Raw genomic sequence first — 26,196 nt, forward strand, 5'->3', positions numbered from 1 at the left:
AACTGATGATGCATTTGACCCCATCCTCAAGCTCAGCCTGGTAACCACTTACAGTCACAAATATTTTGAAAGTTCTGTTAAAACTTAATATCTGAAGTTGACTTCAATTTTCAGTATGTCTTAGACAAATTTTCTCCCCCAAATCAGTGTAGTCAATTAAAGATTAGTTAACATGATAAATTGATAGATTTGAAATACTAGTTCCTTTTTTCAAATTGTTTTTGGAATTGTTTGTACAGGATGTTGGCAAGAATGCATCTTGTGTCTTAATCTGGCTAGATTTATTTATCTTCCATGTTCTGTTAAGATGTGTAAAGTGTTCTATTAAGATGTTCTGCTGTCATCTTTCCATTATATTCCCAAAGTCGAAATAAATACTGTTTACAAAAGATATAAAAGGTTGGAGGTATATTGGGGAGCAATTTATATCTCAGTGTTGTCTAGAACTTTGGGAAGACTTCCAATCTTGTGATGATGCTATCAGAAAGCACAAAGCTGATGTAGGGGAAGGGGCACTTTCTCTAGCTGTGTTTTGTTTGAAGAAAGGGCAGGGGAACAGAATCCTAGCTGAATTTTAGCATCTGAGGAACTTAAATAAATTTTTGCCCAGCCTTAAACTGAAAGGTCAAGTCATTCTTTGAAAATAAAAGCATCAACATCTCAGTAAGGTAAAAATAATTAAAGAGAGCATTGCAAGTATAACTTATTTAAAAGTAATTTTATGATTTTAGTTTCTACACCCTAATTGGCACTAGCTTAAAAGTGGCTACTTTATAAGATACAGTTCACTAGATGCTACATTTATCTTGTGAAATAAGCAGATGCTGTATTCTGCTTACATATTTCAATAATGACTGAAAGCAATCCTTGTCAAAATTGGATGTGCATAGATAGCATGCCAAGGAAAATAATTGATCTGGCTCAATAAAAGCTGTTTTTTTTAACGTATCTTTGCTTAAATTTTTTGTCTTCTTTGCATGATGAAGCCAACATAGATATTCTTGCTAAGAGACAATGATGTCATAAAAAGAAAATGGGTATGGGTGTCTTTCATTGACTTGCAATAACATAGTAATATTTACTATTCTTTAGTAAAGTACATTTTTTTGGTTTTGGTTCAGCTTGCCCAAACATAGTGATGAATTTTTTATTTTATTTTATATTGATTAAAATATTACAATCCGGCCTTAACTGAACCCAGAATTTATCAGACAAACTTGCTAAGACATAATGGTTATATTTCTTTCATCTCCACTATAATGTATGACATTTGATACTGTTTTATTGTTTGATTAGTCACTGTGCACACATTATATAAATTATTGCCTAGGATTATTTTAATGGCTTAATGGGGTCATTATTACATGTGGCGAAGTTCCTGAAATGTCAGTAACTGTATCTTGCCCAGTGTCCAACTTATTAAATCAGAAGCTTTCTATTTTTCAGTAAAGGCTAATTCATATTCAGTGTTCAGCTTATGCTGGAAAAAAGTTTGTGTCATGTCATACCACCACCCCAAATTGTTGAGAAATAAATTATGAAAAATGTAAATTTGGTACCTTACTTGTATATAATTATTATTATGCTTGATCGCAGGAGCCAACCAGATGTTTAGACTGACATTTTTATTCAGTGTCACTATCAAGGACCTGAGATAGGCAGGTATTTTTGTTTGATGGTGTTAAAGGTATTATCACGGGATATATAATTTTTTCGAAGTGAAGCTGTTTTTTTGCAATTGATTGTGATTTTGTCAGTGCCGACAGTGTTCAAGCAGTGCTGCAGGTGTTTTTGGCATTACACCCAAAGAGCCTACAGTATTACCATCCTTGCTTCCTTTTGTCACAATCGTTCTACTTCTATTTGCATGTTTGTATTTTGTCATTTACTCCACTTCTTCCTTTTGTATTCTGCTGTCTCCAGGAACTGCAAAATCTATTATCCAGACTTTTCTTCTCTCTCTCTCTCTTTTTTTTTTTACAAATTTTATTGAATATACACAGTGCTTTTTTTGTAAAAGAAAAAGGTGCCGGAACTCATACATGTCATACAACCCGCCTTGCCTACCCTACAAGTTTAGGTTAGGAATGCTTGTCATCTTTTGAAATGACGTCAGCTGGCCCTCCCCCTTGTGTACAATCTTTATCTTTCCCTCCGCCACACCTGAAATATTTATTCTTCTTCTAAAGTTATGGTCACTGATACCTTAAATCTTAACAATAATATGTTCTGTTGCTAACACAATATAAAATCTCTTACACTAACACTTCTAATATACAATAATTAATGGTCTGATATATTAATCAATTTAAAATGTTTATATTACACTGCAAAAAGAGGTAAAGCCTGTCTCTTTATCACGGCTATCTGACGGGGAGGGGGGGTAGTTTTCCCCCTTTCGCTCTGGGGTTTCTTTTCTCTTCTTTTCCTTCTTCAAAGTTCTCCGGAGTGATTTTATGCTCTGGAACACCTGCGAGGATTCGCTAGGTACTCACAGCACCAGGTTAGTTGTAACGGTGTCCCGCTAATTCACCGCTATTTCTGTCCAGCAGACAGCTGTCATTTCTTCACGGCCGCCATGTTGGGCCATCTCCTTCTCCTGGGCGACTTCTCCGAGGCTTTCCTGCTTTTTACGATTCAGACCGCCGTCCAGAATCGTTAAGCTGGGCGCCTCCTTGTCCAATCTCCCTCCAAGAGATCTGGGGCTTTAAAAACCCCACTGGGCGCAGAGAAGTGGCTGTGGAATCAGTGTGCTCATTCAGAGTGGCCTTTCAACACAGCCATTCCATTTGACAGCTGGCTCCGCCTCCCCTTCTTTTTTTTAATCAACATTAAGTGTGGTGTGTTATATGCCTATCTCTTTGAATTCTAAAGTTCCAAAGTATTTTAGTTTTGTCATTTTCTGTTACTTTGTCTATTTTGAGATACCATCAGTTCTTGCTTGGAGGCAGAGCCTTGGTGGAGCAGTGGGCTAATGCCTCCTTAAGTAACACCAGCTGCCTGCAATTAGTGCAGGTTCGAGTCCCACCAGGCTCAAGGTTGACTCAGCCTTCCATCCTTCCGAGGTAGGTAAAATGAGGACCCAGATTGTTGGGGGCAATAAGCTGACTTTGTAATAATGCCGCTTGGGGCGGGCGAAAGCCCTAATAAGCAGGCATATACATAGACTGAAGGCTATTGCTAAGCACATTGGTTTGTGCTTAAATTGTAAGCCGCCCTGAGTCTTCAGAGAAGGGCGGGATATAAATGGGATTTTTTTTTAAAAAAATGGATGTTTGTTCAGAACATTCAGTGTACCTTTATTGCTACTTTTTCATGTTGTTGTTTCTAATTAGTCTGTATAATCTTGCGGCAACTAGCTAAGTTGACAACTCCTTCTTCAGTTTCTTTGTAGAGATGACATTTGCTGCCTTGTCAATCTGGCTTTATATGTACTTGTTCTTAAGGCTTGGTCTTATGCAGTCAGAATTAGCTCCTCTGCCTCTTTAATTTTCTTGCTCTTAAGGTTTGCCCGGTCTTGAAATTATCTGCTTTGCCTGTCAGTTTTTTATGTACTGGCCATCTCACATTTTGCTGTGCCATGTCTCTTTTTCTATTCTTTATTTGCTCTTTTTTTGTAGGCCAGTTTGGTCTTTCTGCCATTCAGTAAGCCTTCACAGTGCACAAATTTCAATGGATATTCTTCACTGTCCATCAAATATTCTTCCAATTCCCTTTTTTTTTCTAATTCAACTGTCTGGTGTATTTACAATATTCCACACCCAGTTATTTTCCTTGTCAGTAGAGTCTATCAACATTGCTTGTTGGATGAAGGGCATGATTCATGTTTTCTGGTCTTCCTATCCATGACTTTTAGTCCTGCTTGAGTCCAGTCCACTATTAATTTTATTTCAGAGTTTTTCCATATAGCTTCAGATCATCTAAGTAAAGGAGGCAGCCTGTCAAAGATTTTTAATGTTTGATAACCATGACCTGACTTGTTCAGTATTGTTGACAGAGGAATCTATTTTTATTATTATTATTGTTCAAAAGTATATAGCAGCTCTTCTCACCAAAAGGGACTCTGAAGTCTGACTTGAACAGGATATCTAGCTCACTACCAGGCCCAGGGCAATCACAGATGCAAACTAGGCCACTTTCTGGCCTATCTATATTTGCAGGTCATTCAGAGAGAGAACCTCTGCCTTAAATTTTTAGGACAGAAACAGAGAAACTGTAGCTGATTGGCCAGAGGAATAGCATTTCTTGAGAGCTCTTTACCTTTCAATTGACTTCTTCAGACCTTGACATGATCCTGAAGAAAAAAATCAAATAAAAAAGTTAGTTTATTGTTTGAAATATTTTCTTTCTTCCTTCCTTCCTTCCTTCCTTCCTTCCTTCCTTCCTTCCTTCCTTCCTTCCTTCCTTCCTTCCTTCCTCCAAATATATATTTTATCCTAACTGTATTTACTTCTGTTATTAAAGCCTACCTAGGAAAATTGAGTTCTTAGCATCATGTGGAGAAATCAGTGTTCTTAATATATTCATAAACCTCTTTTTGCTTTCACTTCCTACTTTATATTTGATTAGGCTTGTCCCATATTTAAAGATGCAGGACTACTCTACCAAATGTCATTTTGAGTCTAAGTGGTCAAACTGCTTTATTTTGTGTAATTGTGATAATGATGTTGCAAGACAATGTCCACTGGATATATTTATGCTGGAAGCATTTTAAATAAGGTGCTCTTTTCTTTTTTTCTTGACAAAAGTCCAGGTCTCTGCAAATGAACAATCTGAATAAGATATTAAAAAATAACTTATCATTTGTGATGGACTTTCTCATTCTTGTTGAACATTTCCTCCTTGATTTTCCATTCAAGCTGAATGTTTGGTTGTTGTTGTTGTTCTATTCTAATGCTTTTCAGTAGTGTCAGAATACTGTGGTTTAGTAAAGACAAGTTTAGATGATAAATATTATTGTCATTTTTTTACTCTGGGCACAATGGCACGCATTAAAAATGAAATTTAGTTGCTTGCTCTCAGAGTGTACACATACAATACATACTTTAATCATACCATATACAACATATGTATATTCCTACAACCTCACATATAAAGTAACATATAAATATTAATCACTGTCCATCTTGAATACATAACGGAAGGAGGAAGCTTTAGAGTTCACAAGGTTAATACTGTATGGAACAAAACTATGACTGAATCTGGATGTTCTGCTTCGGATACCACGAAGCCTTCTCCCAGAAGATAACAAGGAAAAGAGGATGTGTAGTGTCCCAGAGAATCACTGCAGCTGTTAAGTTAGTAACACGATTAAGTGAATCAGGCTTCCCCATTGACTTTGCTTGTCAGAAGGTTGCAAAAGATGATCGCATGACCCCGGGACACTGCAAATGTCATAAGTATGAGTCAGTTGCCAAGTGTCCAAATTTTGATCATGTGACCATGGAATCCTGCAAGTGTGAAAAATGGCGAAAAGTCACTTTTTTCAGTGCCATTGTAATTTTGACCAGTCACTAAATTAGGTTGTAAGTTGAGGGCTAACTATTGCTATCACTGGCTTCTAAACCTGATGAGTGCAGACAACTGCTATCTAGTTGAAAAATAGTTGTTGCTGTTCATGATCTGTTTGAGAGGGCTTCCCACAGATATCCATCCAGTTGTCCACTCTTAGAACTGTGTTGCTGGAATACTGGAGATAAATTTCTGGTCTGAAATAGTAGGACTGTTCTTATGGTCTCCTTAACTTCTGTCCTAGAACAGGATTAGGCCTTTGGTGCCATAAATATTTCTGAGTTGCAACTCCCAGTGTCTCTTAGAAATATAACTGATGGTGAGGAAGACTGGGTAAATAAAATACTTAGCAACATTTAGAATACAGTGCAACCTTTGCCCTGAAATGTATTTTTGCAGTCTGGAATGGAGATGGCATTTTGAAAGTTTTATCAAAAAGTTAACTAATCTCGAAAAGTGCTTCCTGATGTTGTAAAATGTAAACGTTATTATAATAGACGGTTTCCCTCACCTTTAGTTTATACTAAGGTTCAGCTGTGGCTCTAATGAGTTGCTGGCTTTGTGTATTGAGATTTGTGCAGTGAAATGTTACTGTGTTGGGAGATAAATGAAACCCAATTTTTGAAATTCTGTTTTAAATACTTACACCTATAGGGAAATGAGCCTTTAGAAAAGCATAGAATCTCCAAGATGAACTGATGTGGCAATGAATGTGGCATATGAATTTGTAACTGTCGGCAACTGGTTGTGGATCTCTGCTAATATGAGAACACACTAAGACAGAGTGACTTTCGGGAATCCCTCTGATCAAGTTGTGAAAATTCTGTCTGTGATTTCCTGTTGTGGAAGTCTTAAAATACAGTAGGCTTAGGGTGTGTGTTTATGTTTGGGTTTCCAACGTAGACCATAATGGTAACCCGTGATAAGAACGCAATTATGTTTCTTCCCAGAAATTTTTCACAATTGACAATGCAGAAAATTAAGTGGTAGAATTTCCACTATCCTATACTACATGAGTATAAATCACTTATAAGATTTTAAATCAGCTGTTCTTTGTTTTGAATGCTGGCAGAAACAGCCATTTCTCTGGGATTTCCCCAACAGGAAGTAATAATATGCCTAGAGGCAGAGATTTCCTTACATGGTGGATAGCATACAAAATTTTTTTGATTCATAGCCAGCAGTCTACCAAGTTAACAGAGAAGCTGCTGACTCACAGGAAAGAGGACTTTTAATCATTACCGTTTATGCTTAATGAGAGCATTGTTTAGCTGTGCTGGTATAATCTTTGGAGGTAACCTGAGTTGCTTTCCAAATATAAAACTTGGGGATATTTCAGCGAACTCATTGGATCGTAGTGATGAATGAGTAAAGCTTGAATCATGCAATATGAACAGACTGACCATTTTCAGTAAGGTTAAAGATTGGGTGGTAATGTCTCTGAGCAATCTTGAATGTCCTTGACTATTTTAATCACTTTCCTGTGAGGTAACTTAGACAGACGCTTTTGTGATTGTCCTGGTAGATTATTTACTTCATGACACGGATGGATAGACTGCAATTTTTTTAATATATTTTGGGATTTTCATAGCTTGGAATACCATCTACTATGATGTCCTTCTGACTTGTTTCTGATTGGATATTGTTTCTGATTGGATGATTATGAAGTACCTCAAGGTTCCACCTTGGGCTTTCTTGCCTTTTAGCATCAACATGAATCTGCAGAAGAAGTTCTCAGCATGAAGATAATACATAGCTTGATGTATGTTCTTCATTATCTTATCACGGGGGGGGGGGGGAATGGAAATGCTTAGTAAGTTCTTGAAACAGTTTGGAAATGGATGAGTGAACCCAAGCTGAGGATTAATCCTCATACCATAGAAATATGGGTTGAGCATATGCCTTAATCAGTGGAGAATTATGTGATAGTGGGAGATATGAGTGTCTTTCTCTAGCACAGTTAAGTAATAAATCAGTTTATATAGAGAAAGACGTTGCTAACTCAGTTATGTTGTTGTTATCTGTGAAGTCGTGTCCGACCCATTGCGACCCTATGGACAGCATTCCTCCAGGCCTTCCTGTCCTCTACCATCTTCTGGAGTCCATTTAAGCTCACGCCTACTGCTTCAGTGACTCCATCCAGCCACCTCATTCTCTGTCGTCCCCTTCTTCTATTGCCCTCAACCTTTCCCAGCATTAGGCTCTTCTCCAGTGAGTCCTTCCTTCTTATTAGGTGGCCAAAGTATTTGAGTTTTAGCTTCAGGATCTGGCCTTCTAAAGAGCAGTCAGGGTTGATCTCCTCTAGGACTGGCAGGTTTGATCACCTTGCAGTCCAAGGGACTCGCAGGAGTCTTCTCCAGCACCATAGTTCAAAGGCCTCAATTCTTTGGCACTTAGCCTTTTTTATGGTTCAGCTTTCACTGCCATACATTGCAACTGGGAAGACCATAACCTTGACTATACGCACTTTTGTTGACAGGGTGATGTCTCTGCTTTTTAGTGTGCTGTCTAGATTTGCCATGGCTTTCCTCCCCAGGAGCAAGCATCTTTTAATTTCTTGGCTACAGTCCCCATCTGCAGTGATCTTGGAGCCCAGGAAAATAAAATCTGTCACTACCTCCATTTCTTTCCCATCTATTTGCCAGGAATTGAGAGGGCCAGATGCCATGATCTTGGTTTTCTTAATGTTAAGTTTCAACCCAACTTTTGCGCTCTCCTTCTTCACCCGTAACAAGAGGCTCTTTAGTTCTTCTTCACTTTCTGCCATTAGAGTGGTACCATCTGCATATCTTAACTCAGTTATGTAAGTTCTCATTATATAGAAATCTGGTATTCAAAATGTATTACATTAATATGATATCAGTTTCACTGGCTGTCAGTTTGTTTCCAGCAGTTTAAATTGGTCTTATTCTTTAAAACTCTGAAAAATATAAAGAGTTTCTCTACCAACATGGATTTCTCTAGTGCCGAAGTTCTGCTTCCTGACCTGCCATCAGGATCCATCAGTCTGGTAGGCAGAGTTTCTCTGACGTCTACATTACACATAGGGCATCTGTACTAATCATTAAATGGATTTCTTGTTTCAGTCTGCATTTCTGAAGTGTTATAAATATAGAATTATTTGAAGAATTTTTTAAAATAGTATGGCCTGCATCAGTTTATACCAATTTCAGGAATGGCTGATAAATTTGCTGTCCAAAAGCGAGAAGAGTTCAGTTTGAGAACCTGATTATTCTAAGATAGTTGCTGAATTATTGCAAGTCACTTTTTGCTGGTAGCCTTCCTATCTCTAGAGTGGATGATTTTTGTCATCTAGTTTTCTGCCTATCCATTACTTCCAAAGATAATACAATTTGGGACCAGGAACCATATTCACATTTTGGCCTTGCTAACATTTTTCATATAAGCTCCCTTTTCCACCCTTCTTTCCTTCTGTCTGTATCTTTTGCATGATTATGCCATTCATGCAGCATCACTGTGGCTTGCACTGAGCACCTTTGGTAGAGAAATCAATTTAATAGGTATTTCCTAATTGTCAGGGGGAAATGGCTTTTAAAGTGCATGCTCCACCTCAGAGAACAGCTGTCTGCAATTATTTGCAGATGATATTCAGTGGGCACTGGTGTACATAACCAGTGGACCTACCTGATGTCAGTAATTGGCCAGATCTATGAGGACAAAGATGATCTGCCACTATCCTGGTCCTAAAGAGTTTACAGCTTTATATGTCATAACCAAAACCTTGAACTGGGCTCAGTAGCTAACTGACAACAAGAACTGTCTTCAGGATTGCCAGCACATAAAAAACTGTAGTTAGGAAAGACCGTGTATAACAGTGGTGGCGAATCTATGACACGCATGCCAGAGGTGGCACTCAGAGCCCTCTCTGTGGGCACGCATGCCATTGCCTCAGCGCTGCCTCCCCCCACGGCCCCCTCCTCACCAGCAGCCCCCCCCCCCGGAGGAGAGTTGCCCCCAGGCGCGGCCCACATGGAGCAGCGCAGCAAGCACATGGCAAATGGGCAGCGGGAAAAGACTCCGCCCTCACGCCCCGTCGCACGCAGATGATGCTACAGGACACGGGGGGAGGGTGTCGCCATGGCGCTGCTGGGCCATCTGGGTGATCTGCTGTGGCAGGCCGTGGAGGTGGGGGTGGCCCTGCAGGCAGGCGGGGGGCAGTTTTGGGGCACTCGGTCTCTAAAAGGTTCGCCTTCACTGGTGTATAATGTTGTGCCATCTGAAAGTTGCAGTAGGAGTTCCTAATCACACCGGTCACTTGGGTTTCCAAGGGCAGTGAGGACTCAAGAACTACCCTCAAACTATGCTCCCTCCTCCATTGCCCCATTTACAATGAAATCAGAACAAAATTATAGTTGGTAGGTATCTTGGACAATTGAACTCTCTTCTCGCAGCCTTGTTTCTAACTTAACAATCAAGTTGCTACTCTTGCTCTGTTGTCATTTAAATTTAGAAGGAAATGTTTTAAGTTCTTAATTGTAGTTCTGGCTTTAGGGTCCTGGTAGTAGTAGAGACCAATATGTGTCTTGAGTGTTCGTTATGCAGTACTTCTGTTATTTTTATGATTATTTTTAATTGTAATTTTTTGATAGTGTTTTATCACATTGTTTTTCTGTCATGCATTGGTTGTTACCTGCCCAGTTATTTAAGATGGGCAACCACCTAAATTTTCTAAATATTTATTTTAGAAACTTTAAAATTTGTGACACATAATTCCAAGGTCCTTAATGGACATCCCCAATGATTTCATGTGGTTATTAAATAGCACTGAAGGCAGAACATTGCTTTATGGTGCCCCACAGCACACCTTCCAAGATATGGAAACAAGGCTCAGATAGAAAGTCACTAGGCAGCAGGGAATACCTTCTATTTCCTAGATACCAACTTCATAGAGTCTCATATCTGGTTATCTGCAGAATAGCATCTCATAAAGCCACAACAATCTCCTGAATAACAAAAGTAATTCTCCTAGCACAGGGGTAGGCAACCTTGGCTCTTTTATGACTCATGGACTTCAACTCACAGAATTCCTGAGCCAGCATAGTCATAAAAGAGCCAAGGTTGCCTACTTCTGTCCTTAGCACTAGGCTAAAGCTGATGCCACATGTGAAACCCAAATGCATACATTACTGAGAGGGGTCACAAACACCCCCAAGGCCATTCATCAGCACAATAATAAATATCAAATCATATTATAGAGCTTAAGTTAGCATGGGGTAAAGCAGAGAGTATCTTCCATGCTATCAGGTCCCATAAACCTAAATCTGGACTCAAGGGTCTATTGGATACGATATATAGTATATTAAAAACTGCAAAATTTGATATGAATACTAGCAATTTTATTATAGTGTTTTGCATATTTGTTGCCTAAGGTCTCTGAGGGGGTCTAACATTGTTTTTTCTAGGTCAAGCAACAATGAATAATAGCCTATATGCCTTCACAATTTAAGGATTAATATTATAGCTTAGGCCGTGTGCTTGTTTACGTGCAATTGATAGGTTGGCTGCCAAATTATGATTTCAACATAAATTTTATTTGTTATTATTTTATTCTAGAAATTTTAACTAGATACTCTTTGAGTAGTTTTAAATGTACTGATTTTGATTGTATTAATAAATATTTGAAATAAACAACAGCCTTTGCATGACAATTGCATTTGTGAGATTTATGCCTTACTCAGCAATGGTTGAAAGTCCACTGAAATCTAGATTGCCCATTCACAATTAAGTATCTTAAATTCTATGTCATACTGGCCTCTTATTTTCCAATTAAATATGTGGACCCTCTGTAGTTAGAAGGCCTGAATTTTCTATCCTGGCATTCCTTTACTAATATTTTGCTTTATTGTCATAAAGTATGGTTAGGTTTTATGTACCAAATCTACCTTTCCTTGTGTATAATTTAAATATTAGGCTTCTGATTTTTTGCATACTTTTTCTATTTCTTTGCATGGGAAGGAAGGAAAGATTAGGAAGGAAGGAGGGAGGGAAGGAAGGAAGGAAGGAAATAAGGAAGGAAGGAAGTCCATTTCTGTTTCTTGACACAGCGAACATATCACATAGTCACATTCTTTTAAATTTATGAGGAGAATATTTGTACTTCAGTCATTTTCTAATGAACTTTAACCCTTATCAAGTCCCAGAGAAATGTATCTCTGAGTCTGTGATGAAACAGTATTCAGGCCTTTGAAGGCAAGCAGGCTGATAATGGCTTACCGTATATTGTTTTTGAAGAATGTGTTCTTTGCATATGAGTCATTCTAGATTAGTCTCTTCAGATACAACATTTACTATGTCACATTATCTCAGTCGCAGGATCTTTCAGCGGCATCAATTCATAAGCTCAGCTTTGAAGTTATCAACTTGTCAAGTGATGAAAAAACTAGTGGTATTCGGGCTACTTCTGTTATCACTTCAGCGAGTTTGATATTCATTAAAAAGGTTAGGATGTTGTCACATTCCAAGGTCATGTTCACAGAATTCTGCTTAAATATTTTGTCTTCTAGGCAACAGAGAATTTGCTGTAGATGATCTTTTGGAATTCAAATCACATCAGTGGTTTGGGGCGTCTGTAAGATCTAAAGAAAATAACATTTTGGTAAGTCTTCATTTTAAGGCTTGTCACATATTACTACTATCAATGCATAAAGTGAAATATAAAATACAAATCAATAAAAACATTTAGGGAATGTTAATATATCTTTTAAAGGCTAAAACATATGATAATAGAAATGAATCTAGCAGCAAAAAAAAACAACACCACAACACATTAAATAAAAAAGAACCACAAAAAACCCAGTATCTAATCCAAAAGCAATCATAACATGCTTAAGGGACTAAATAAATATTCAATTTCTGTGCCAAAATTAATCACTCTACAATAATCCAAACATAACTTCTGAAAAGGAAACCTACAGGTCACTTCATTGGTCAGAGCCATAGATGGCTTTAACATCCAGTAGATATATATAGCTTTGTCAATTAATCTGTGCCAAAATCAATTAGAGCTACAAGGTTTAAAAGCAGCATTTTAAATCGAGTCTGGGGATGGATTGGATTTGTGGACTTCAACTCCCAGAATTCTCCAGTCAGCGTGCATAAAGGGTTGGCTTGGTTTGTATTGAAATCTTAGTTCTGTGAACTGTTAACTCTAGTAAGTGGGCTCAAGAGCCTACTGTCTCTCAACTTGAATGCCAGAGATCAGCATAGTAGCTCATCTGCTAATTGGGGGTAGCAGATTCAGCAGTTTAGCACCCAGTCAGTGGTTTCTGCAGTGGTTACTGGTTGGTTTCTGGGACCAATTCAAGGTGCTGGTTTTCCCCATTAAAGCACTTCATGGCTTAATGCAGTCTTCTGAGAGAAGGTATGCTAAAGGTCTCCATCCCATGTGAGATGAGAAGAATGAGGGCTTGATCATATACCTTCTGTGTGTGTGTGTATGTGTGTGTGTATGTTGGGTTTTATTAATGTGTTTTAACCTACTTTTAATGTGTTTTAACTTATTCGTGGGCATTTTGTTTAATCGTTTTTAATTTTTGTATCTTGTTTTTGATATGTATTGCCCTGTTCACCGCCCTGAGTCCTTCGGGAGAAGGGCGGTATACAAATGTAATAAATAAAATAAATTATAGATAGATAGATAGATAGATAGATAGATAGATAGATAGATAGATAGATAGATAGATAGATAGATATAGATATAGATATAGATATAGATATAGATAGATATATGTTTTCTGAGGTTATCAATTCTGGGTAGCTATCATAGCTTAAAAAGAACAGGGCAATAAAAATAATAATACAATATAAAATGGCAACAAAGGAGAGTCCATCTAGTAAGACATTAGCAAGACCTCACAAGTTGAACTAATATGGGTGTTGATTATACTAATGTCTTACATTGCAAAGGAGCACATTAGCTTAGATTAAATTAGACTAGATAGAGTTATTATTTGTATTGGCTTTGTTCTTATTTTATCCCCATTGAAGTGATTTATCTAGAAATTACTAGATCGATGGCTGGATATATGGGTATAATAGGTAAGTAGATAGATATATTTAATCGATTCAAGACATAAAGTTGATGTAAAGATATATTAGATTTTTTTTAAAAAAAAATGTCTTTATTTGCTTGTTGCCTTAGGGCCTGCCTGTTCTTTTAGGTCAGGGGTGTCAAACTTGCCACATCACGTGACGTGTCGTGACGTATCACGACCTTTTCCCCATTGCCAGAGCTGGGGTAGGCACAGTTTCAGCATGATGCATCCGGCCCATGGGCCGGCAGTTTGGCACCCCTGTTCTAGGTGGCTGCTGCCCTAATCAAGCAAGATTGTTAGGCAAAAGGAGAGGGTATGTCACACCTTTGAAGTCAACAGATGTATCAGATGTAGGAAGTATAGGGTTGATAAAGTAACCATATCATTGCCTGTAAAAATTTCAGTGACCCTTTACGGATAATCTTTGACTTAGAACCACAACTGGGACTGAAATCTCGTGCCATTAAGTGAGATGTCCACATGATTGTCTCACTCAACGACCTCGATCCCCAAAGCAGACAGAGCAAAAGAGCTCCCTGCTGAAGGAGGGTAGGCAGTTCTCCTATATGCAGGGAAGGGAACTCCTGCAGCAGTCTTCAGGAATGGAGTTTGGGATTCCCACTTTGTTATTCCAGCCCTGCACAGGAGTTCCTCTCCCCTCTGTGATCACAAGTGTACAGTTACGTGTGTTGGGCTGGAGAAACAAAGTGGGGAATCACAAAGTTCCCTTCTTTGTTTCTCCAGCCCAGCACATGAGTTCTTCCCGCTTCGTGTGCAGAAAGGAACTTGCACAGTAGGATGGAGAAAGGAAGTGGGAATCGCAAAGATCCCAGTTTTATTTCTGGAGCCCAATGAAGGGTTTTCACCCCACTCACCCCCTGTGCATGAAAATAGGGGAAATCGTTTGACAGGTAGCAGCAGTTTGCAACCTTCCCTGCCAGCTTCCTCCCTGATTCCAGCAGAGAAGATTGCAAATAGCATTCGTGTTTTACTTTTTCAGGGTATGAATATCGACCATTTATGTTACGCGGAAGAGAGAAAATATATTACGGTATTTGGAGTGTATGGGGAGGTTTCTTCTTATCCCTTGAGATTTATCCAAACTTCTGATTCTGTTTCTTAGAAGGCCCTGCCATTGAACCATGGAGTCTGTTTCTCAGTCATACTTTGTGGGAACAAATTTCCTTTTAGATACATGGAGATTCTCTCAGCTTCATTCCACATCAGCATAATATTGATATACAAGCTCTTCCCCCTGAATTGTCTTGGCTTATTTGAACATGTGCATGAAGCCACTACTTAACTGAATTGTAAAATACATTACATCGACTCCTCCCACTTCATAGTTTAGCAAACTCATAGTAGGGCTGATTGTAATTTTAACATGCTTTTTGGGGGGTGGGGGATCTGCATCCCAGTTCTTTTAAAAAGCACATCATGTATCTTATTTGAAAAGCGCATCCAGTATGTGCATAGCCATTTGTTCAGAGGCTGCTTGTTGTTCATAGCCATTCTTTTCTCTTGATTTTTCTCATGGCCATGGGCCTTTTTAAAGAGCTTTCTGAATACTTCCTCTGCAGGCATGTGCTCCTTTGTACCACTGGAGAACTGAACAGAAAGCGCAGAGGGAGCCTGTGGGAACTTGTTATCTTTACGACGGGTCTAAAGCTGTTGAATATGCTCCTTGCAGGTCAAGTATGTAAAGAACGTCTTGTTAAAATTACAGCGCAAATTCTGTTTTCTATGTACCATCATCTTTCATGCATCGTTTGAAGGAATGCACCTTAAACACTCATATTTTCCATGATGTTCCTTCATAACTCATTACCATCATTTGGGGGGGATCCTTAATGGAGAACACAATGGAGAGAGGGCAAATCTTATCTTTTTAGCACTTTCTCTAGAGTTGGATTTCATAGAAAACACTATGAAGCTTTGAATCTGGGAATAAATGGAAGAGGGTAATGGGAGTGTGATTATTTGGATTTGCTTGTTCTGTACCCCCACCACCCCCACCGCAGTCTCTGTGATTTCACAAATCTATATCTAACCATAATGATGCCAAAACGATAAAACACAGATTGGGACATCACAAGGCAAGCTTTGTCCTTTCATAAAGGTAAAGGTAAAGGTTCGCCCGCACATGCGTGCTAGTCGTTTCCGACTCTAGGGGCCAGTGCTCATCTCCGTTTCAAAGCCGAAGAGCCAGCGCTTGACCGAGGATGTCTCCGTGGTCATGTGGCCGGCATGACTAGACGCCAAAGGCACACGGAACGCTGTTACCTTCCCACCGCAGTGGTCCCTATTTTTCTACTTACATTTTTACGTGCTTTCAAACTGCTAGGTTGGCAGAAGCTGGGACGAGTAACAGGCGCTCACTCTGTTACGCGGCACTCGGGATTTGACCTGCCAAACTGCTGACCTTCTGATCGACAAGCTCAGCGTCCTAACCCACTGAGCCACCGCGTCCCTCTGTCCTTTCATACTTGCCCCTAAATGGAGCCCTTTTTTACAACTGAGCAGGAATAAGCTCATCCGTTAGGACATTTGGGGGAAAATAATGCAGCAAATCCAAATTATGTATGAACTGGATGGAGTACGTGTGGCCCATTCAAAAGAAGTCAGTGAACCATTTTGGAGTTGGCTGGACATCTGTTTAAAGAATAAAACTAAAAAAAAACGCCAAGATCAAACGAGCAAACAAATGAAAAGATTGTTAGCAATTTTTTTTGTGAAGCTTTATAGTCAGAGGATTAACCATTTCATAAAGAGCTTTTTGGACTCTTTCCTAGCCTGCAAGAGGAATGCCTTTTCCTTCTTTAAATACAAACTGTATTTCATTGCTATTTCTAGCCGTAAATGCATTGTAAATATAGAAGAAAAGAGCAATATGTCATTCTAGAGAATGTTTATCTTTCACATTTTTATTTTGAAACAGGCAGTATTTTAAGCCAATGTTGTTTGTAATAACTCAGAACAAACCCCTTTTTTCATTAGTTCAGTATGACTTGTAGATCATGCCTGCACAATGTAGGATTGACAAAGCCGTATGACGTCCTATCAACCGATGTCGGAAAGAGGGTGGTTAACAATTGTGCTTTCGGTGCCTGAGTTCACCCTCAGAAATGCGGCAGGACAGAATACATGGATGGCTGTGCTTCTTCTAGCAGGTTGCCAGCTATGTGGTTTTATCTGAGCTGTAGGAAGTACAAGGTTACTTGTCCCTGAAATGCATTCTCAAAAGCAGCTGGTGAGCTGATCCCCTTGTAACTGGCCTGCATCACCTTAAAATGTAAGTGAGGACTGAATACTCCCACTCGTTATCTTCTTCCCCCTAAGAAGTCCTTGTGGACTAAAAAATAGGGAGGAGGTAAGAATGAATTAAGGGACGCGGTGGCTCAGTGGGTTAGGACGCTGAGCCTGTCGATCAGAAGGTCGGCAGTTTGGCGGGCCGAATCCCGAGTGCCGCGTAACAGAGTGAGCACCTGTTACTCGTCCCGGCTTGTGCCAACCTAGCAGTTTGAAAGCACGTAAAAATGCAAGTAGGAAAATAGGGACCACTACGGTGGGAAGGTAACAGCGTTCCGTGCGCCTTTGGCGTCTAGTCATGCCGGCCACATGACCTCGGAGACGTCCTCGGACAAGCGCTGGCTCTTCGGCTTTGAAACGGAGATGAGCACCGGCCCCTAGAGTTGGAAACGACTAGCACACATGTGCGGGGGAACCTTTACCTTTACCTTTAAGAATGAATTATGGGCTCCTCGCAGTGAGGTGTGGAAGTGGAATTGAACAACAAAGACCTTTCTAAGAAGATTGAGTAGGAAGACCTTAGCACCCTTCAACATGAGGCTATCCAGAAAAGTTACAGCCTCCAAGGATATTTCCTCTAAGAACTGAGTTTTCCTACAATAAATTACAGCAGAGTGTTATTTTGAAAGAAAGGAGAGGATCAGAATTGGCGCTGTCCCTCTGTTCCTCTCTTCTGAAGATTTTGAGATTCTGTAAGAGATCCAGGTTGCAGAACACTGATTATTCATTCCGTATTTTCCCCATTCAAGCCATCTTTCCCAGAAATAAGGTTGGTGGTTTGTTTTGCCTTATCCTTGCCCGCAAAGCAGCTCTCCTAGTCTCCTCAGTTTGCACCCTGGCTTTCCTTACGTCGCGTAGAAATTTTGTATTAACACAACTTTACAATCATTTCCATTGTTTCTTATTGCCATAGCAAGCACCGATGCTGAAGGACAGGGCTTTTGTCAAGGTGGATTCAGTATTGATTTTACTCAGGTATGGAAGTTATTTCCGCACGTTTCCTTCAATCTCAGAACCCCACAGTAGAGGGCAAAGTATCTGTAAAACCCAACCCTGGGCAGAGAAATCTGCCAGAGGAACTTTACAAGCAACAGTTTATTGTTTCATACCTATGGCCTTAAATATATATTTTGGTAAAGTTGCTGTGGACCATTGGTATCCTCAGGAGATTGTGTGGGGGTGGTGGGGGTGGGGTGGATTAAAAAAGGCAAAATGGGCTTGTGACCATGCCATCAAAGCCCCTCCCTTTTTGCACCTGTATTGATATTGCATGCATGTGCAAAAGGTGGGAGGGTTTGATGGCACGACCATGCTCCCATCTTGTCTTTTTTGATGAAATTGTTTATTTCGTCCAGGATTGCATGGGAGGAAATCAGCAAAGAAAATAAATGGCTAAAAAGAGATACGATGTTAATCCATTACTGGATCTTGTTCCTTTAAACTTAGATGAGAGCTTGGCTTAAAAAATAAAATTCTCTTCGCTTTCATACTTTAAGCCATCTTCAGTTATTTTATTTCCGAAATTTTAATTTAAACTGCTCTGATACATGAGAGATATTCACGTACACAGGGAGGCAGTGTGCGTGTATTCTTCCACATGTACACACATTTGTCATTATAGTAACAGAAAATGCGCCCATCATAGACAGAAGCAGTGGATTTCAGTGACCTAATACTAGAAAAGAAAGAGAAGAAGAAAGAATAGGATGTCATTTCTGTAAGCTCAGCTTGCCCTGTCCAAGGCAAAGAACTGCATTTGATATGTACAGAAATTTTATATCCTCCCTTGTAGTAAATGCATTAATCGAGGGACTGGGATTGTTAAGTAAAAAATTGGCACGGTTGGGATGTATTTTCCTACAAATTTAGAATTATATGAAAGAGCCTTAATGTTACCTTGGCTCACGTTCTCTTCTTGTTTCTAACAGCGAGGAACCCTTCAAAGATTTTTGCTTGCATGCATCTGTGATTAATCTTAACTAGGTTTTAGCCTGGAACAGGCAAGGTTTGTTCGAGTCATAGCTTATTTAATCACAGCATCCAAGTAAAAGTGCAACGTTCAAACCAGAAATTAAATTTAGTAAAAATGTGGCCTGATAAAACGAACCAGCATCAGGAACCAATGTGATCTTGACTTTTTTTTTATTAAAGTTTACCATCCTCAAGGATAGGCATCCACAGAGGCTTCGCTGCTTTTATCCAAACGATGAAAGCAACGTTACGCCACAAGTTCCATTCGTTTCAAATGTATGTGCAACGTCATGACACATGTGCGAAAGGAGCAGTCTTTGCATTGTTTTTCTCTTTCTGCCTACTTTCATCATTCTCCATGCCACAGCTGCCACTGGCAATCGTTGGTGTAAACCTAGAAGTTGATGCTTCTGATCTTTTCCATCTCCTAATTATTTCCTGGAAGAGGATAGAAAAGGCAGGGCACTCACTTCTGGGCTTCAGCAAACTCACGTTCACACCCCTAAATTATGGCTTAGCTTTGCAACTAATGCACACCATTAGTTTTCTTAAACCATTCTGCATGGTGGGTGAGAATTATTATCTTTTTCTTTCAATAAGAGGATTGAGGAGGGGAAAAATACATTTGCCTAACAGTGTCTGTTCAATCGATGGGTAAGCAATGAGATTTAAATGAGATGTGTTGTGCAACATTTCCTAGACTTTTTTAAAAAAATAATAATCACGGAACATTACAGAAATGTGAAACAAGGAAGTTGAAATACCACAAAACATGAATGCACTTAACAATGCGATGGGAAATGAAAACAAAAGTACTAGTATTAGATTGGCCAGAATTCTCTGTGAAGTTTGAGTCATGTCTGAAAAAGCAAAAAAAAATCTTTGATCAGACACAGTGGAGCAATATTCAGTCATTGAAAGTTGTAACAATTTCAGCTTAGTCTGGGTACTTATTTTTAGATATTACATTACAGTAAAGAAACCTCTTTTTCTTTCTGTCTTTCCTCTCTAGAAGGACAGAGTTCTACTTGGAGGACCTGGAAGTTTTTATTGGCAAGGTAAAACATGGGATTTGGTGAATAAAATGACAGTTAAACTTAATTGTTTACTTTAGGCCTGATATAAAACAAAAATGATTGTGTTTTTTTTTTAATTCCACAGAAAAAGTTACTGCAAGTTCGAAGTAGCTGAAATAGAGATGTTATGAGCGTTTAGTCTTTTTCCTATTGATCTTTCTGGGCTGTTTTTCTCCTATGAGGTGCCTGATCCTCATAAGGCTATAAACTGCTGGAGAAGGGAAAATGCATTAACTTTAGTGGATTCCTTGTTGTAAAGCAGAAGCATCTTTTGGGGGCACCTGAGTATTACAGAAACCCCAATATAAAATAACATTCCCTGGTGACAGGCAGTGGCCTAAACATATAATGTGTAAACAGTGATTATATTATTTGCACATTCCTGTAATAGCTCATTTTTTCAAATAGTAATGACCATTTACATTTAAATCAAATTATATGGCTACACTATCTGGGCTATCAGGAAGCAGCAAACTCTTTACTTCCATTACATTGTTATCTGTTTTTTTTTTCAATCCAGAGATTGATTGATTGATTGATTGATAGATAGATTGATTGATTGCCATAGTTAGCTATCAAACTAAGCTGTTGCTCTGCTCAAAATTTGAAAATGACTTTTCTGGGCAAGAGAAGTTGTAGAGATTCAGTTACGCACATCTGCATGTTAGGCTTTGATGCCTGATGCTTCTGGTGAATTAGGATCCTGGGTACAAAAGCAGCAATGAATATCATCTGTCTTTATTGCTGTTTTTCTACCACAGAATACTGTTGTGGAGATTAATCGGAGTAGGTTTTTCATGCTAATTGCTATCAGTTGTAGGTTTATCCAGAAACCTCAGGTTAGGAATTAGATATAAGTGCATTTGCTGAATTTTGAGCTACTCAACAAGGTACCTAAATAATGATACAGGTCACTCTGTTAAATCTATACTAATAAACTATCTAAGAACTTCTGTTAAAGACTTATAGATCATAACTTAATTGTCACATAGGATCATGCTATCTTTATCCCCTTTTGTGAAGCCAAAGATATGCTTGGTTACGATATGCTTGAATCAAAATATTGTTATTTAATTTCCAGACTTAGTTTGGCTTTCCTCTATAGTCCTGTTCACGATTACCTAGCAACAAGCCTGAATCGGAGTAGTTTCTAAGCTGATATTATAGAATTGCATTTTATAATGAGACAACCAATATCTGCTCAGAACTGTATTATTTCAAGGTATTCCCTTTTGCTTTTCTCCAGGCCAGCTAATCTCTGATCAAGTGGCTGAGATTATGTCAAAATACAGCGCTACAGTCTACACAACCAAATACGATCACCAGTTAGCAACACGTTCAGCTAGTGCTACTTTTGATGACAGTTATTTGGGTGGGTACTTGACTCTGAAACAGGAAATATTTTAAATTTCGCTGGGATGAAGCTTCCCAATGAGATCAGTGGAAGTATATTTGTTTTTGAAGTTTCTGAAAGAAGAACTATCCTAAATATAGTCAAATTTTTTTAAAAATATGACTGGCACATATTTACTGGAAAGTTTTCCCTTGCCTTCTTCAAGTAATTATTTAAATAATGCAGTCTGTACTTAAGCTGTATTGGATAGAGAATTCTAATTCTGCAACTGTGTATTCAGTTTTTTTCCAATTTTGAAAGAGAAATAGCACCCCCTATTAGTCAACAGTGAGAATGATTTCAGCAACTCCATGAACCGGTTTATTTAAAAATAGATGTCTAAAAATGTTTTTGGGTGCATCACATATTAAGAGTATCTCCATGCATTATTGAAATATTAATTCTTGAATTCTCATTTTCATGCTTGACAGGTTATTCAGTTGCCGTAGGGGATTTCAATGGTGATGGCATAGAAGGTATGTCTTGTTCATATTTCCATAAAATGTCCAGAAACTAATGAATTTTGACTACAGGGAAAAGATTTGAGGAAGTCCTAGGAAATAAATAATCCAGATGACCTGTTGAAATCTGTATTAACTTTTCCATGTCTGAGTCTATTTATTTCAGCTATTGTATCTTTCCTTGAGGCTATGAAAGAATAAAGATCAGAGAAAATTCTTTCTGCTTTCATTGCAGATGTAATAAGAGGTTTATGAGCCACATTAGAGATTGTGAAAATAGAAGACTGCTGTTGACTTGTTAGTGTCATTTCAATATATTCTGTCTCTCAGAAGTGATAACAAAATGTAACCTCACAATGTAATACCTGTTTTTCTATGTTTTCATTACAACAACAACATGCAAATACATGAAGGACAGAATTAGTGTTGTAGTGAAAACACATGTTTTATCATTCCCCTCTCTTTTCTCCATGGATGCCTATAGTCTTGATGCACATACTTTTAAGAGCTGTGGTGGCGCAGTGGTTAGAATGCAGTATTGCAGACTAACTGCTGACTGCCAGCAGTTCGATCCTGTTCAGTTCCAGATTGACTCAGCCTTCCATCCTTCTGAGGTTGGTGAAATGAGGACCCAGATTGTTGGAGGCCATAGGTTGACTCTGTAAGCTGCTTAGAGATGGCTGTAAAGCAATATGAAGCGGTGTATACGTCTAAGTGCTATTCTATTGCTAATAAGGAGACATAATTGGTGCTTACCTTTGAAAGACACTCTGGAGCCCTGCAGGAGCATGATGTCAATATAGGATAATTTCCTCCATGATGCAATTCTGCAGTTCAAGTTTGTTTGGGCAAAATGGAATCAAGTCACTCCAAAAAGGTAGTTGTATACATTGGTGGGATTCATATATGTGAATAACCAGTTTTCTGTGTGGATGCCGCTTCCGGAAGTCCATTCTGGACCTGGACAACAAAAAAATAGCTACCGGTTCTGCCAAACTGGTGTGAACTGGCTGAATCCCACCACTGGTTGTATACTTGGGTGAATTAGAATGAATAGGACCTGCGGAAATGTGCAGCCAACCCTGTTCTTCCATCTGTGGAATGGGTGAAGTGGACTCACAGTCTCTCTCCCATTTCATACCTCCCTAAAAGGCTCCAAATTCCTCTTGAAGATTGGGAACGTTCCAGAAGGCCCAGGAGTGAAAAAGAAATAGCATAACTATCCAGAAATGACCTATGCCACTGGCTCAAACCCTCTGGGAAAAAAATGAGAGGAAAAGGAGACAGCATTTTTAAAAGGAATTCCTGTGTAAAGAGAATTAGCTATGCATATTCTTGTTCCCCCAGTCTTGCAAGAATTCTCCCAGTCTTATTACCATTACTTACTGTCAATATATCATATCTTTTGTCTTTATTGCTTTGTATATCTTTGTCAACCTGTAAGTACTTAATGAATCTGTTCATTCTAGTTAAAATAGTCCTCTTATTGCTAATAAATAGACAGTTTGGTGTAGTGGTTAGGACACCAACTGGAAACCAGGAGACCGTGAGTTCTAGCCCCACCTTAGGCACAAAGCCAGCTGCGTGGTCTTGGGCCAGTCACTCTCTCTCCACCCTAGGAAGGAGGCAAACCAATTCTGAAACCCCTGCCAAAAAAACTGCAGGGACTTGGTCAGGCATACTCTGAGATATGATTGAACAGAGGGGGGTGGGTGGAAACTAGTGGATAAAATTAATAAGATAAACCTTTGTGAAACTAAGAATAGTATTGTGAACTACATGGGAAAACTTTCTGAGGGGGACTGATATTCTATCTGCACAGGTGATGGAAAATTCTTTTTCTGTTTTCAGATTTTGTGTCGGGTGTCCCAAGGGCAGCAAAAACTTTGGGCATGGTAAGGACAAGAAGCTAGTGTTAAAATAATTAATTTATTCTTTTTAGCAACCATTCAAATATGCGATGGTATAGAATTTCATTTGCATATATTGTGCAGGTATCCATTTACAATGGGGAAAGCATGGCATCCATGTATAACTTCACTGGAGAACAGGTATGACTTGGTTTCTATAAGAGGAAAATATTTTTATATTTATGTCTTACCTTTTACCAGGGTAGGAACGTTGGTCATATAATATACAAAATAAGTGAGAAAAAAATAGGAAATGAAAAGTTTTTAAGAGAGAAAACGTGGTCATAAGTCAGCTGTAATCAAATTCAAACATCGTGGCTGCTGTGTATCACAATTTTGAGAAAAGGTGTTCTTTCTGGTGATCTTGGCTATACTGATGGAAGATGCCTTCCCAGTTCAATGTTCCCTCTGATTCTAGCAAGTGGAATAACTGATGGAAGAAGAGCCAATTAATAATTAGCCTAAACAGGCCAATGGCAAAACCCTTTTTTTTTCATTTCTTACAGATTTAAAGTATATGGCATCCGATGTAATCACCTGTTCACTGCTAGATTTAAAATATCCATATCAGATATCCCTTGGAGATAGCTGATTAGCCAGTTCTTCCCACAAAAGAGAACCCAGTGTCTTCTAAAACAGTCTGTTCCATGGTTGGTAATTTCTTACGTCCAAATTTTATCCTAAAGCTTAGCCGAAATCTGCAGCTTTCCAATTTCAAGCCCGTTCTGATCCTCCTCATTTATCTATGAGGAGGAGATGTCTTTTGCTCTTTGAAGACAACCATCCTGTCTCCACCATCTATTCTTCCTCAGGCTCTTAGGGTTTTTTAACTGTGGAGCCTTATGCTCTGGGGAGTTGAGAACAAATGCTGCAGGACGGAGAGAACGGGATATAAATTCAAAGGTGGGTCTTTGTCAGATGCTCCATCTAGTCAAAGTGACAACAAAGCCGAGATTTTCTATAGGTTGATGCTATAAAGAGAATGGCCCATCTAAACTAAACGTGGAACAAGAAATAAGAATGGTGGTCTCAGAAATAAAACTCAGACATTACAAGTTCATTCTCCCCATTAGAAGTATGGCTTTAAGTCTTATTTAACTTTTATTTGTAATTTCCAATGAAAATGTTTTATTTTTTTAAAAAGCTTCAAAAGGAGCCTTGGTGGAGCAGTGGGCTAATGCCTCCTTAAGTAACACCAGCTGCCTGCAATTAGTGCAGGTTCGAGTCCCACCAGGCTCAAGGTTGACTCAGCCTTCCATCCTTCTGAGGTAGGTAAAATGAGGACCCAGATTGTTGGGGGCAATTAAGCTGACTTTGTAATAATGCCGCTTGGGGGGGGGGTGAAAGCCCTAATAAGCAGGCATATACATAGAATGAAGGCTACTGCTAAGCTTGTAAGCCGCCCTGAGTCTTTGGAGAAGGGCGGGATATAAATGAATTTTTTTAAAAAAAAAGTTGTTTTCATTAAAAATCAATTATTGAAACAATACCATATGTCTTATCTACCTCTAACCTCCATTAAATTGTTATCCAAGGGAAGGATGGAATCACAGCCATTCATTTATCACTTTAGGAGGGCCCACAAAGTTGAAAAACTCTGCTTGAAGGCATCCGTGTTCAACTTCAGTCCCAATGAAGCAGCCTTACTATTTATAAATATTTCTTAAAGGTAAAGGTAAAGGTTCCCCTGCACATGCGTGCTAGTCGTTTCCGACTCTAGGGGCCGGTGCTTATCTCCGTTTCAAAGTTGAAGAGCCAGCACTTGTCCAAGGATGTCTCTGTGGTCATGTGGCTGGCATGACTAGACACCAAAAGCAAACGGAACGCTGTTACCTTCGCACCGTAGTGGTCCCTATTTTTCTACTTGCATTTTTACGTGCTTTCGAACTGCTAGGTTGGCAAAAGCTGGGACGAGTAACAGGCGCTCACTCTGCTACGCGGCACTCGGGATTCGACCCGCCAAACTACCGACCTTCTGATCGACAAGCTCAGTGTCCTAACCCACCGAGCCACCGCATCCCTTAGACCTCTTAAAATTGAAATTCTTTGTGTAGTTATGTGGGTGGAGAATATTCAGTGGTGTGCTTCCCTCCACATTACTATTAGTAAAATAAAAAGGATAAAATGTGATCTGTGTGCTTTCTATAACAAGGGAAAAACATTTTAACAAATATGCAGAAATAACTAGGGAAAAAGGATATACTTCTAGACTTTGAAATATGCATGGCAAGAAAGCTTTTAGCAGGTGTAAAATGCCTCTCTAACTCCTAAGTTATTTCTGTTTAATACAGCATTTCTTTTGTTCAAATTTGTTACCCAGATAGCTGCTTATTTTGGATATTCTGTAGCTGCCACTGATATCAACGGAGATCAGTAAGTCATGCTTTTGTTTCCTACTTCTTGAAAAGGAGAAAAAAAAATCTGGTTCTCTAAAATCTTGCCTAAGATAAAAATAAAATGTTTGAAAGAAACATGGAAATCTGTTAGCATGCATATTTAACTCTCTTCCCT

General features: G+C 39.0%; 1 protein-coding gene across 2 annotated transcripts in view; it reads left to right on the forward strand.

Annotated features, from left to right (window-relative positions):
- The window catches only part of ITGAV (integrin subunit alpha V), a 75,361-nt gene that overhangs the window by 22,695 nt on the left and 26,470 nt on the right, over positions 1 to 26,196 (forward strand). The window contains exons 3-11 of one of the 2 annotated variants that reach the window (XM_083350498.1): positions 12,036 to 12,127; positions 15,146 to 15,260; positions 17,788 to 17,849; positions 19,858 to 19,903; positions 21,168 to 21,293; positions 21,746 to 21,790; positions 23,627 to 23,670; positions 23,770 to 23,826; positions 26,006 to 26,058. In XM_083350498.1, the coding sequence (XP_083206624.1) occupies positions 12,036 to 12,127; positions 15,146 to 15,260; positions 17,788 to 17,849; positions 19,858 to 19,903; positions 21,168 to 21,293; positions 21,746 to 21,790; positions 23,627 to 23,670; positions 23,770 to 23,826; positions 26,006 to 26,058 (640 nt within the window). The remainder of the gene's footprint in view (positions 1 to 12,035; positions 12,128 to 15,145; positions 15,261 to 17,787; positions 17,850 to 19,857; positions 19,904 to 21,167; positions 21,294 to 21,745; positions 21,791 to 23,626; positions 23,671 to 23,769; positions 23,827 to 26,005; positions 26,059 to 26,196) is intronic. The other variant, XM_083350499.1, reaches the window with a different exon arrangement.

The sequence above is a fragment of the Vipera ursinii genome (genome assembly GCF_947247035.1).
Source record: "Vipera ursinii genome assembly, chromosome: 1".
NCBI lineage: Eukaryota > Metazoa > Chordata > Lepidosauria > Squamata > Viperidae > Vipera > Vipera ursinii.